Source organism: Natator depressus, chromosome 3 (genome assembly GCF_965152275.1).
Source record: "Natator depressus isolate rNatDep1 chromosome 3, rNatDep2.hap1, whole genome shotgun sequence".
In the NCBI taxonomy this organism is placed as follows: Eukaryota; Metazoa; Chordata; order Testudines; family Cheloniidae; genus Natator; species Natator depressus.
This window is the reverse complement of record NC_134236.1, coordinates 111,604,567-111,618,720: the sequence shown is the minus strand read 5'-3', so window position 1 is coordinate 111,618,720 and position 14,154 is coordinate 111,604,567. Positions and strand designations below refer to the sequence as shown.

Sequence of the window (14,154 nt, the reverse complement as noted above, 5' to 3'; positions counted from 1 at the left end):
ATGGACTTCATAAGTAGGATTTGTGCTGGAAATGGCCCACCTTGATTATCATACACATTGTAAGGAGAGTGATCACTTTAGATAAGCTATTACCAGCAGGAGAGTGGGGTGGGGGGAGAGAAAACCTTTTGTAGTGATAAACACCCATTTTTTCATGGTCTGTGTGTATAAAAACATCTTCTGTATTTTCCACAGTATGCATCCGATGAAATGAGCTGTAGCTCATGAAAGCTTATGCTCAAATAAATTGGTTAGTCTCTAAGGTGCAACAAGTACTCTTTTTCTTTTTGCGAATACAGACTAAGACTGCTGTTACTCTGAAACCGTTCATAAGTAGGCAAAGCCAAATGGAAGGTGGTACAAAGGTTATCTAAGCAGATGATAACTGTGCTAATGGCCAAGAGGGAGGAAGATCTGGTTCAGGTGATTGATGTCTGTAACAGGGAACTAACAAACTATGGCCTAAAAATGAGTACAGAAAAAACTGAAATCATGCAAGTGACTTGCACAAAACCAAGACAGATGAATATCAATATTGAGGGCCAGTATATAAATCAGGTTTATACACTGAAGAACTGTGGAGGCTGGTTAGAAGCAAATGGAGAAATCAACAGAGAACAGCAGGCAAGACTGCTGAGCATGGGAAAAGTCTGGCACAAGATAAGTGGAGAGATCTATGATAACCAGACGCCCAGGCTACTTCAGGGACAATTATACCAAACCACAATAAGACCACTCTTCTGTATGTACCAGAGACATTGGAAACCAAAGAGAAGCACTTGAGAACACCTGACACCATTGAAATGAGATGTCTTAGGGCAGTGAAGAGGTGGCATTACTGGACCAAATGCAGAATGTCATCAGGTGTGAGACCAAGGTCTGCAGTATCAGAGAGAAGATGCAAGAGAGGAGGCTGAGATGAGATGATATGGGCATGTGTAACAGGGGTGCAGAGTCAGTATCCTGTCATTCAAATCCCCACCAATATAGGTTAATTGGGACCTACTTACAGGATCAATTAACAAGTGCAGCTATAGCTGAGGGGCTAATTAGAGGAGGAAGTAACCCCATCAGCTGGGAGCAGATAAATGGAGAGGAAGGAAGCCCTGGGTGGGGGAGCTAAGACCCTGAAGAAAGGCAGAGGTGGCTGCTGCTAGTACTGCTCCCTTCCCCAGAAGCAAGTGGGGGAGCTGGCTGGGAGTTATAAAATGTAAATAGCATTAGTGGTGGTGGGCTGCTGGAATAGCTGGTGGTGAAGGAGATCTGGAGTGGGTGTTGTCTATTCTTAAGGTAAGAAACGACTGATAGGGAACCACCCTGTGACAGCATGTATGCAGGATGGATGAAGTAAATCCTGATAGGGAGGCATTTGCCACTAGAGTTTGTGTGCAAAGATCAAGACAAAAGACAAGAAAATGGTGGACTGACTCTGTACGGGAGGACAGAGTGGATATGGAGTTAGCACTGGCCCAACAAGTCTGTAAAAACTGATCTGGGACCTGAGCCCAGCTAGCAGGAAAAAGGAGAAGACAAAGATGATGTAACATGGTATCTTTTTTGTAGTTTCTAATTCTAGACTTAAATTTTAAAAAGGTTGTTTTTAAAACCCAATGTCATAGATGATTATTTTTTACTCTCTATTGTTCATACTTTCACAGAAGTTTTAAAATAATATTACTTCTACTATCAAAATAGTCATTTTATTTTAAAAAAATCTGAATTCATTTAACAATGTGGCCAAAATTCAAACAACTGATTAGTGATTTTGGATACCCAACTTTTGACACCTTGAAAGGTTTGATGTTTCCCAAAATTGCTGAGCACTTGCCATCTGAAAATTAGGCCCCTTTATGGTGCCTCAAGTTGGACACCCAAAAACGGAGACACCCAAGTCAGAGTATTTTTTTACCTGTAATTCAAAACCAGTTAAATGAATTGTTTTCAAACTTTCACAGACATTCTCCATTGCCTTCAGACTAACTTTTGGCAATTTCATGCCCATCCAGTTTTCCAAAACAGAGTTTTAGGTGAGGTAAAATAGGGCTTTATATTGAAAGCTGGCTGCCACTTTGAATGTGTAGAGGCTACTGCTTCTCTATAATAAATTATTTCCACATAAGAATATTTGAAACTCACCTAAAAACCACAAACCAAAAATTTGGTGGCTGATCAAAATACGTTACAGCATAATCAGCAAAAGTTGTTTTAGCCCATTCATCCTCATAGCAGGGGTATTTTTTGATCAACTTACAGTTGCTTTTAAACATTTCTCTGGAAAAAAAAAAGACAAAAATAAAAGAGATGAATACTTAAACGTAATAAGGAGAAGACATAGATCTTGACTTCAGCTTCTACATGTAAGGAAGAACACCAGGGTATATGTGACCCATTGGTACAGTGTGTGTTATATGTCCTTCCCTACTGGCTGGTCCATATGAAAGGATAACAACCTACTACCGCTAACAGTTAATGATGATTACTCCTTTACCTCAAGTGATAAGTCCTGTACTTTGAAGCTAGAAGTCCTGGGTTCAGTCTCTCCTAATGACCAATAGGGGACGGTTGTCACATCTGTGTTCATATTGTGATTATGGCATATCTCCTGAGTGGCACAAGGCCAAAGACCAATTGCATGTAGCACCCAAGATTTCATTGCTTTTACAAAACTTCTTTACAATTTCTAATCATCCAGTGTAGTTTCCTTTCCCTCCCATCATGCTGCCATCTTGTAGTTTTTCTTCTGAGGCCCCATTTGAAGATTAAAAGCTTAATTTTACCTTTAAAACACTTCTTTGAACAAGAAGCACTTTAAAGCAAACCCAAGGATCCTACATTTCAAATGTGTCCAGAAGGACTCCTTTCTCACAGGAAGAATCCAAGATCATAGCTGCAAAATTGTAAATGAGATAAGTAAGTTCCCACCCAAGTTGTTGTTCTTGATGAAGGTCATAATCAATCTGATCACTGAATTGGTTCAATGTATTTTTACCAATAACTTTCAGTAATAAAAACAATGTCAGAAATGTCACCTGATACATAGCTTGAGGCACCAAGGTATAATACATATAAGTGAACAGAAAAAGCAAAGGGAAGGCAGAAAACTGAAAAGAGGAAAAAGAGAGGAATTACAGGAGCCAACCATGGTCAAAGTGAAAACCACCTCTAAGAAAAAACAACCTCTTTGAGTCTTGCTTAGTAAAAGCAAGACAGGAGTTAAGATAGATGTCAAAGAGGAGCATGCTCTTAGCCGTAGCTGACCTAAAACACACAAAAAAACTTGCTCTATGCCAGGGATTCTCGAACTGGGGGTTTTGACCCCTCCGGAGGTCGTGAGGTTATTCTGTGGGGGGTCACACGTTGTCAGCCTCCACCCCAAACCCTGCTTCACCTCCAGCATTTACAATACTGTTAAATATAAAAAAAGTGTTTTTAATTTATAAGGGGGGGTCTCACTTAGAGGCTTGCTGAGTGAAAGGGGTCACCAGTGAAAAAGTTTGACCTCCCCTCTACAAGGGAACTCAAAGGAGAAGCAGATATAAATATAGGGAGAGCACTTGGGTGTCAAAGCTTCTCTCCACTGAGCTGCCTCTCTGAGGGACTCTGACCATGATCTCCCCAATAGTCCTTTCTAGATGGATGGATCACCTGTGAAGGAGGATATTGCATGCTGTCATTGCGTGTGTTAGTGCCATTAGGAGTTTAACATTATGCAAAAGGAGGTTTTTTTAAATGGAACAAAGTGGAAGATCTGTCTCTGATGATGCTTTGCTTCCCTGGGGATGCAGGAGAGCAGGATGAGGGACAGCAAAAAGGCAGCAACCTATACTCTTTGCTGCTGCCTCTGTCAGTGATTTGTTCTGGGAAGAATGGGAGAGTGAGTTCTGGCTACTGTCTCTGCTGGTGGGTCAATATGATAGAGAAGGGAGCACAGAGAGAGAGAGAAAGAGAAAGTTGGTGCTTCTGCTCTCTGCTGCTGCCGCTACCTTGAATTGTTCCTTGAATAACTGTTTTCATCTGTAAGTAAATGACTGACCTTTTTTGTTATTAAGGTAATGTTATAACAAACCCACAAACTCTTGGACTGGCTCTGAGATTTAGGTTTTTTTAGGTATCCTGGGCCCAGCTCCCTGCGAGCCTTGAAGAAAAGGACAGAGACCTTGAACTTGACATAGTATTTTATAGGAAGACAGTGTACAAATCAAGACACGTTTGAATAGGCATTGCTCAGGCGATGCACTGCTGCATGGTTTCATGCCCAGGCATATGCCCTGTGACATTACACCCCATATTCTTCATAGAAATATGCTTATGATATGAATATGGCATAACTAAGATGAATTTTATGGAAGATGGGTCATGTGAGATCATTGGAAAGATTATGATTTACTGAATATGATTATCTTATTTGTATGCATGTATCATTTCTGTATCTGAAGTTAGGAATATTGACTATGTAACAATTACAACTGTATGTACATTTGGGAACGCCCACCAGACAGTATGCAATCAGCCTGGATGGGTCATTAGAAAGGACAATAGGACTTTGAAGATACTAATCTCCCTCCTTCCTGAGAAGTTTCTTGGGATGCTGCTTTGACACTGCAGGGTCAGGTGATCATGTCTGGTACTAGACCACATCTTGGACTTCTAGTGTTTTTCCATTTAGAGGGGGGTGGGGGTCAAACTGGGAAACAAAGGATTCCCGCTGAGCCCAGGTGAGAGAGATCTAGACTGTGAAAGGAATACCTGGAGATTTAAGCTGCAAGCAGTGCAGTTTACCTTCAAGGGACTCTGCAACCTGCATAAAACAACATTTAGGAATTTGCTAATAATATTATCCAGTTAATTTAGTGTAATAAGCTTAGTTTGCGTGTGTTTTATTTGCTCGGTGATCTGCTTTATTCTGTTTGCTGTCCCTTATAATCATTTAAAATCTACCTTTTGTAGGTAATAAACTTGTTTTTCGTTTATTCTAAAACCCAGTTTGTGCAATTCATAACTGGGGGAGTGCGGGGGTGGGGGAAGCTTTGCATAACTTCCTCCACATTGAGGGAGGGAGTGAATTTCATGAGCGTACGCTGTATAAATCTCTATACAGTGCAAGACAGTATGATTTTGGGTTTATACTCCAGAGGGTGTGTGCACTTGAATGCTGGGTAATCCCTGAGCTGAATCTTCCCGCACAGAGCCGATTGCAGCTGTGTGATTCTGTGCGATTCTACAGCTGGGTGTGTCCCTACCTCTGTGTGTGTGTGTGTGTGTGTGCCTGCGCAGCAGGATAGGATGAGGAAGCCCAGACTGGTGGAATGGGTGGGCTCAGTGGGTCCCCAGTACAACAGGTGGCACCCCGGAAGGTGGATCCAACCCATCACATGGATGATAATACGCCCGTTTCACTTGAACAAAGAGTCAAAGTCACACAGTGGAGCCAAACTTTGCCATCATTAACTTTAAACAATCTTAAAATCTGATTTAATTTAATGCAGTTATACATGGAACCCTTGTATCAATGTTTTATCACTTTTTGTTTAAGTTATTTAGGTATTTTTTCTCTTGTGTCTATTTTTGGTCATTTCCTTATTTGTGTGGGAGAATTTATGTCAGCACTGCCACGGCCAATTAAGTTATGAAATGCCAGGAGAAATCCTTGCAACATTTCCCCCCCTCATTTCCTAGCAAAGACTTTGCCATGAGTCCAGGACTGGTGGACTCTGCAGGGAGGTGGGCCCTTAGGTAGCCTCCTTTGTACTGTTGCAAAGAAGGCTCTAGCTTGAACTATGTTTTTTAAGTTTTTCCAACATAGCTATGTTGGTTAGGAATGTGGAAAAAAAAATCACATCCCTAACCAACATAGCTGTGATGGCAAAAGTCCTAGTGTAGAAGCAATTATATCACTAAAAAAGTGGCATATTTTTATATCACAAAAAAGTGGTATAACTTATTTTGTCTGGGCAACTGGTGTCAGCCATACTGCAATATAAGCTGCATTTCCACTAGGAGGGTTTGCCGGCAAAAGTAGTTAGTGTAACTATTGCTAGTTTTCTAGTGAAGACAAGGTCTCCCTAAAGGAAAGGGTTACATGACTTTATACTTTTTTTTAAAGCAACTTAGTGGACAATTACCAAAAGATCAATACCATATTTACATTAGTAAAATTTACTGTAGAATACCCAAACTGTGAACACAACAAAGATAGCAGGGAGGCAATACTCCAGCTTAACTAGAAGATTTGCTAGATGTTTTTGAGGTGCATATGGGAAACAGAATAAAGCCTATACATTATACCTTCTTTGAAAATCTCAAATGCTTTGTATGTTTAACAACGTTTTGAAAATTTCAAAACAAGTCACTCTTTCATCGTATTTATTTTGATAAAACACTGGCTGTATGGTTATACAAAGAGTTGTGCGGAACAGGCTGCAATATAAAATTTTCACTTATTACATAATACCTCAGTAGAGTTACACCACACTGTTCAATATTTGATTCAATCAAAGACCATAGTTTTTGTAGAGTTTCTTTGACATGAGCATTCTCCTTAGTACCTGAAAATAACAAAATGCATTAGAAAAATCACAAAATATCTAACTTTTTCATTGTTCTTTAAAAAAAAAGTGTGAAAAAAATCGAGGCAAGTCAGTCATGTTCTGAATCAAGTTATGTTCTCATTTTAAATTTTACAGAATTCTTGCACTTCTGGAAGCTAATTTCTCCTTTGAGGCAGTGAATTTCCAGTATCATCATCATTCTCCTTGTCACATGCTGATCAGCCCTCCTGCTATAGTGAAGAACAATGTGATCAGTCCCTTTTACTGAAGTACACATCCCCATATAAATTATAACATGCTGCAGGGAGATGAAATAACTTCAGTGATCAGTAGAGGCAATGATCAGAACATTTAACTATAAGCTTAATTATACTGACTTTTCCTTGTAGTTAATACCATAATCTACATGCAAGGAGCTAAAAAAAGAAGGGGAAAAAATCTAAACAAAGACTGGAGAAAGGAAGAAAAATGAATGGGACAGTAGGAGAGAAAACAGGATAGGTATATGGGAAAGAAGAAAAAAATAATTATGAAAGACTAGAGGGAGAGAAGAAAAATAAGATGTGTAAAAGACAAGGAAAACAGTGGATAGAAGTAAGAACTGAGAAAGAAGACAGGTTTCAGAGTGGTAGCCATGTTAGTCTGTATCAGCAAAAAAAAAAAGAGGAGTACTTGTGTTATCTTAGAGACTAACAAATTTATTTGGGCATAAGCTTTCGTGGGCTAAAACCCACTTCATCGGATGTATGCAGTGGAAAATACAGTAGGAAGATATATATACACAGAAAACATGAAAAAATGGGTGTTGCCATACCAACTGTAACAAGACCAATTAATTAAGGTGGGCTATTATCAGCAGGAGGAAAAAAAACCTTTTGTAGTGATAATCAGGATGGCCCATTTCAAACAGCTGACAAGAAGGCGTGAGTAACAGTAAGGGAAAAAAAATTAGCATGGGGAAATAGTTTTTACTTTGTGTAATGACCCATTCACTCCCAGTCTTTATTCAAGCCTAATTTAATGGTGTCCAGTTTGCAAATTAATTCCAGTTCTGCAGTTTCTTGTTGGAGTCTGGTTTTGAAGTTTTTTTGTTGGAGAATTGCAACTTTTAGGTCTGAAACTGAGTGACCAGGGAGGTTGAAGTGTTCTCCTACTGGTTTTTGAATGTTATAAGTCTTGATGTCTGATTTGTGTCCATTTATTCTTGTGTAGAGACTGTCCGGTTTGGCCACTGTACATGGCAGAGGTACCCACATGGCCCCACAGTATGCCAACATTTTTATGGCTGACTTAGAACAACGCTTCCTCAGCTCTTGTCCTCTAATGCCCCTACTCTACTTACACTACATTGATGACATCTTCATCATCTGGACCCATGGAAAAGAAGCCCTTGAGGAATTCCACCATGATTTCAACAATTTCCATCCCACCATCAACCTCAGCCTGGACCAGTCCACACAAGAGATTCACTTCCTGGACACTATTGTGCTAATAAGGGATGGCCACAAAAACACCACGCTATACTGGAAACCTACTGACCACTATACTTACCTACATGCCTCCAGCTTTCATCCAGACCACATCACATGATCCATTGTCTTCAGCCAAGCTCTATGATATAACCGCATTTGCTCCAATCCCTCAGACAGACAAACACCTACAAGATCTCTATCAAGTGTTCTTAAAATTACAGTACCCACCTGCTGAAGTGAAGAAACAGATTGACAGAGCAAGAAGAACACCCAGAAGTCACCTACTCCAGGACAGGCCCAACAAAGAAAGTAACAGAACGCCACTAGCCGTCACCTTCAGCCCCCAACTTAAACTTCTCCAGCGCGTCATCAAGGATCTATCCTGAAGGACAATCCCTCACTCTCACAGATCTTGGGAGACAGGCCAGTCCTCGCTTACAGACAGCCCCCCAACCTGAAGCAAATACTCACCAGCAGCCACACACCACACAACAAAAACACTAACCTAGGAACCTATCCTTGCAACAAAGCCCATTGCCAACTGTGTCCACATATCTATTCAAGGGACACCATCATAGGACTTAATCACATCAGCCACACTATCAGAGGCTCGTTCACCTGCACATCTACCAATGTGATATATGCCATCATATATGTTTAGCCGCCTGTCCTGACAGGGGCCTGTTTTCCCCTCCCAGGAGGTGTTTCTGTAGTGGTGGGTAGGGGGGAACCCGGGCCCGCCCTCTACTCCGGGTTCCAGCCCAGGGACCCTAATGGTAGCAGCTGTTGGCAGCCAACCTTTTACTGCCATAGTTCCTACATTTCCCTGGGCCACTTCCCCACAGCTCTCCTGCTTCTTCCTTCTTCACCCTTACCTTAGGGCTCCCTTACCAATGACTTGAGGGTGTTTTCATTAACCAGCCCTTCAGCTGCACTTCCTCTCCTCTGGCTCCTCTCTGCCTGACTGGAGTGAGCCCTTTTATATTATCAGAGGGGCCTTAATTAGAGTCAGGTGGTCACATTAGCTTAATGGCCTCACCTGACTCTTTGCAGGTTAATTGGAGTAGGTGTTCTCATTAGCCTGGAGCAGCCCCTGCTCTGGTCAGTCAGGGAACAGAAAACTGTTAATCCAGTGGCCAGTAGATCTGCCTTCTGCTACTCTGCTGTATTGGCCGATGGAGTCTCCTGCGACTGCGGGGCCTATTTCCGATCCTCTGTCCGTTCACGCCTCCGGGCAGAGTTCCTCTGGGCGGCGTCCACTGACTCCCTTGACGCCTTTGAGGAGCGGTGGGTGCTGTCCGAGGTTCTCTGCTCGGTGTCCCCGTCCGGTTCCCTTGGTTTGACCCTTTGACCGCACTCCCGTCCCTGTTGTTCATTAGTTATCCCCCGTAATTATTTGGTTTCCCAGGTCCTGTGGATCCCCCCCTTAGGCTGGGGGGGGGATCCTTTAGCAGTGGGCGAGCTTCGCCTGCCCACTTCCTGGATCCCAATAAGGCTACTCTGCTGTACCCAACTGGCCTGGGTCTATCACAATATATATCTTCCTACTGTATTTTCCACTGCATGCATCCGATTAAGTGGGTTTTAGCCCACAAAAGCTTATGTCCAAATAAATTTGTTAGTCTCTAAGGTGACACAAGTACTCCTCATTTTTTTTCTTTTTTTTTAGAAAGAAGAGGTAGAGACAAACAAAAGAGAAGAGTTAGGAAAAACTCACTTGGCAACTGACACATGGAAAGCTAAATCTCCAGAAGAACAGAATGATGAATATAGACTGAAGCACCGTTAATTTATATGGTGCTTGCCAGACATAAATAAGATAGGCATTAAATTATTTGGAGCAAAGAGCCTAAATAAGACAAGACTAGGGATAACAGTTCAGGAGAGGGAGAGTGTTGGAACTATGAACGAGGAGAAGAATGCATGAGAGATTGCTTGAAGAGGTGGATTTTAACAGAAAGATTTGAAGGAGAGAGAGGGTGCCTGACCAAAGAAGACAAGACTGACCCAGGCATAGAATGCACAATGCATGGAGAGAGAGAGCCTCTATAAGGGTGGCACTGGCAATCAGTCAAAGGGAAGAATCAACCTGGGAGGGATGGTGTATTACTGAAGGAGGTGGTACCCATGAAGCATGTGTTTCTCACAGGACAGTTTTCTGTGCCAAGGCACTCATGAGCTGTCAGAATATTGTAATCATATGACAACTGTTGCCTTGGCACCCAGTGCGCCCTTTTTCCTGCCCTGGCTGGAAAGATCACCATGGTTCTTTAGTCCGATGAAGTGTATAGATAGGAGAACAGACAGAATGTGGGGGTACAAAGCCCACTTGAAACCACCCAACAGCAGTATAAAAACTTCTTATACGAATGGGCCACTACAGGAAAGGAAATGCCAGACACATCTGAAAGTTTGATGCTCAGCTGCTTCAGAAGAAAGTTAGGACTTGACTGTATCATCAGCTATATAATATTTGCAAGAAAAATCGCACTACATCATGCGAGACTTGCACAGTTTTATTTAATTTGCAGGACTGTTTCATATGAAATACACATAGGGACAATATTCATGGTATATGCCTCTAACACATGCAATATATTAGGAAAAGATTAAGATTCCGTACAACTGAAGCACTAAATATATTTTTGTATTTTTGCCCAAGCTCTTGGACTTTTGCACTTTTGAAAACTAGGCCCTTAATCTCTGTGCCTCTATTTCCTCATTTGTAAAATGGGGTTAATTACAACTACCTTCCTTACAAGGTTATTGTGAGGCTAACTCATTAACATCAATAAAGTGCTTTGAGATCACCAGATGTAGATATGCAAATTTATTTATTATCATCACCATTAGGATTTGAAAGATCCATTATGCTGATACATTCTTGGATTTTCTGCTGACCTCCCCTGCTAAGTAGATCTGTCTGTGATTAAGCAGTTTTTGGGGTATGAATGATGAAAAACCTTGTTTTGTCATACACTTATTTGTAATTTTTAACAGCAATTTTTATATTATAGTTGCCCACATATTTCTCAGTGATGTACAATGTCTCTCTCCCCACCTCCCAATCTGCTCATACTATTCTTATCAAAGTCTCTTTCCCAGTCAGAATAAGATGCATGAAATATTTTGCCAGTGACATTTAGATTTGCTACTGACCTAAACTCAGACTGTTATTCTTCTTCACTATCTACGTTTCAAAAATAAACAAACACAAAACAAAATGTGGATATACAATATGTAATTGGCAAACCTAAAAAGAGAACTCTTTATACTTACTTAATCTCTTTATGATTCACCCATGCCAGCTGTTCATACATATTCTCTTGAAAATGCTACTGTATGTTTGATCACAAATGGGCATCAAAATATTCAAATATTTTTAGTAAAACATACATAAGCCTTTATGTAAGAATGACAATAAAACGTTAACTATGTTGAGCTCTTGTTTTATTTGTGAGATCTGTGGGAATACTTCTCAGAAATGCATTACAGTTGTTTAAAGGAATAGTATTATTTTTGAGTGAACGGTTTCATTTTGTGGCTTAATATAATTTTATTCTGAGGAAACGAATATTTCTATAACTAAATTATAGTCCACTTTCCACAAACTAAACCTGTCACAATATTTTGAGCTAACCAAACTATGCCCTGATCTGAAGCCCACTGAAATCAATGGCAGTCTTTCCATTGACTTAATGAGCTTTAAGTCAGGTCCATGGTGAATTTCTAGCATCACTGATGTGGCTAAGGCTATGTCTACACTGCAGTCAGTGGTGTAGCTGCAGCTCAGGTACGCACACCTGCACTAGCTATAATTTAGCTAGTGCAGCTAAAGCAGCAGTGAAGATGAGCAGCATGGGTTAGCAATGCAAGTATGTACCAGAGTTCCGGGCAGACTTCTACAGCCTATGCTGTGGGCCGTGCCACTGCATCTTCATAGCTAGAGTAAAGGTAGTTCAGCTATGCCTACATGAGCTGCAATTGCATCTCCGATTGCAGCGTAGACATATCCTGAGCGTCACAGCGGACTCTGTGTCAAGCAGTATGTTCAATTTAATCAGCCATCTTCATTTCATCTATAATATTTCACTGCACTCCTAGTACAATTTTTTATCAAATTTTCAGATAACTAGTAAGAGGGTAGCACAGATAAAATAATATGGTGAAACACTAAACCCTTAAAATAAGATTTAAAAGGCCTACCTGGTTTTCTGCCATTTATCAATTGCCTAACATAGGTCCCTCTCCAATTGCTTTGCAATTTAAGCACTGCAGATTCTTCTTCAGAAGTTGGAGTTCTGTTCTGCCAAGCCACAGGAATATTTAGCTCTATCACCTCTGAAAGAAAAAGAACAATGAACAGTACTGTAAATAGGGTGTGACGTGAAGCTACAAGCACTATAACTGCTTGAGAGTTAAACAACTATGTGAGCTATATTCCAGAAATGCCTTGATTTGCTCATAAAGCTTCCATTTATGCTAATCCATCATCCTGTTATAAATTTTACTATATAAGAACCAATGTAAGTTAAAGCACTGTTATCAAGATATAACCAAGTGGGGACACACATTTATTGTGTAATTACATGATGTTGTTATGCAACTGCTATACTAATGTCATGGGTCAAATTTGTCCAGCTCAAAGTGATTTGGTAAGCTGGTATTTCTCCTTAGTGGGAGCCATCTTGTGTCACAGCATTTAATTTAAGCCTCTTGTTCTAGCTGGAAAATAACCTACAAAATATTAACCAAATATAAACTGATGGAGTGATGTCAGATTCTACAGACAGACTGAAACAAGAGCGCCAAAAGGTAGGACGTACCTGTGTTAATCTGAATGGTTTTGCTAACTATGAAGCCTAAGAATTTGAACATCAGCATTGTTTAAATGCAAAAAATTCAACTCAACCTAAATGAGGGAGCCACAATTTTCACCTCCATAATAACAAAAAACATTTCCCCACAAAGAATTCTGTTACTGATCTGAGTCTTGTGTTTTACTCACATATTTCACATATTTGGGAGGCCAGTCACACCTGCCTGCATATCAGGTAAAATCTCAGGCATAACTGGAGAGAATGAAAGATTCCCCTGCCAAACACCATCTGGCTTAGGGAACAATGCCCTGGGTTTAGAGTCAGGAGACCATGGGTTCTGGTCTCCCCTCTTCTACTGAATACTGTTAATTTTTCACAGCCCTTATTACTGTCCAAGCTTTCATATACCTATTCCAAGAAGCAGACCACTAACAAATAAGGTAGAAGGACACTTCAGACAGGTCTCTAAATGACAGAACCTGGTCTTATCCACTCAGGTACACTGCCTTTCAAAATGAATATGCGCTTCTTTATCCTGTCTGCAACTACTACTTTCGCCTCTAGACCACATTCACCTCCCACAATCAACAGTTGAATCCTGATACTGTTGTGGAATGTTGGGCCTCATAAATAGCTGTGTAACTCACTGGGAAACTACTGTGTTGTTCCTGCTGTCCCCCCCAGAGGCTGATCAAAAGAGAGGATAACAGTATACTTCTACTACCAGCAGGTTTATTATCTCAAGGTCTGTGCAACAGACCTAACAGTCCTGGCTTAAACCCTGCCTACCACCCAAATAGGGGGAAGGAAGATCAAGTAATTAAAGACTATATTATCATTCACATGCAAAAGAGGACAGAGTTAAGGTTGCAAAGATGATATTTTATGGTATTTCCTAAAGTTTGAATACTTGACTGTGCAACCTATAACATTTTTGGTAGGCTGAGCTGGCAGGTTGTAGGAGGAGCAGGAACATGGTCTCTATCCCTGAACCTGTAGCAATTCAACAGGCTACTGCCACTAAACCTAAATTTTATTGCTACACCGTCTAAGCTGTTCGTCTTTTTCTCTTTGCTGTTTTATCATTTTCAACTCAATACCCTCCCCTTCACTATACCCATTTGGTGCCATGGGCAGAGCAGCCTGAGCAGTAGCATTGGGACAGCAGAGGTAACACAGCCAGTCAATGCCACTGACTTGAGTGTAAGGCCTCAGTTATCTCATCCAATATATCTATAGTGTCGCCTCTTAAATTAGAATGAGTAGCCTGAAGTAATTATAATTATGGAAATCATTTTATATTGCAAAACACTG

At 40.8% G+C, this 14,154-nt stretch overlaps 1 protein-coding gene across 1 annotated transcript in view; it reads right to left on the bottom strand.

Annotated features, from left to right (window-relative positions):
• ADGB (androglobin) overlaps positions 1-14,154 on the bottom strand; it is a 231,146-nt gene that overhangs the window by 77,873 nt on the left and 139,119 nt on the right. Inside the window, exons 22-24 of the mRNA XM_074948571.1 lie at positions 12,227-12,361; positions 6,452-6,545; positions 2,137-2,271 (exon numbers count right to left, since the gene is read on the bottom strand). Coding sequence (XP_074804672.1) covers positions 2,137-2,271; positions 6,452-6,545; positions 12,227-12,361 — 364 coding nt within the window. The remainder of the gene's footprint in view (positions 1-2,136; positions 2,272-6,451; positions 6,546-12,226; positions 12,362-14,154) is intronic.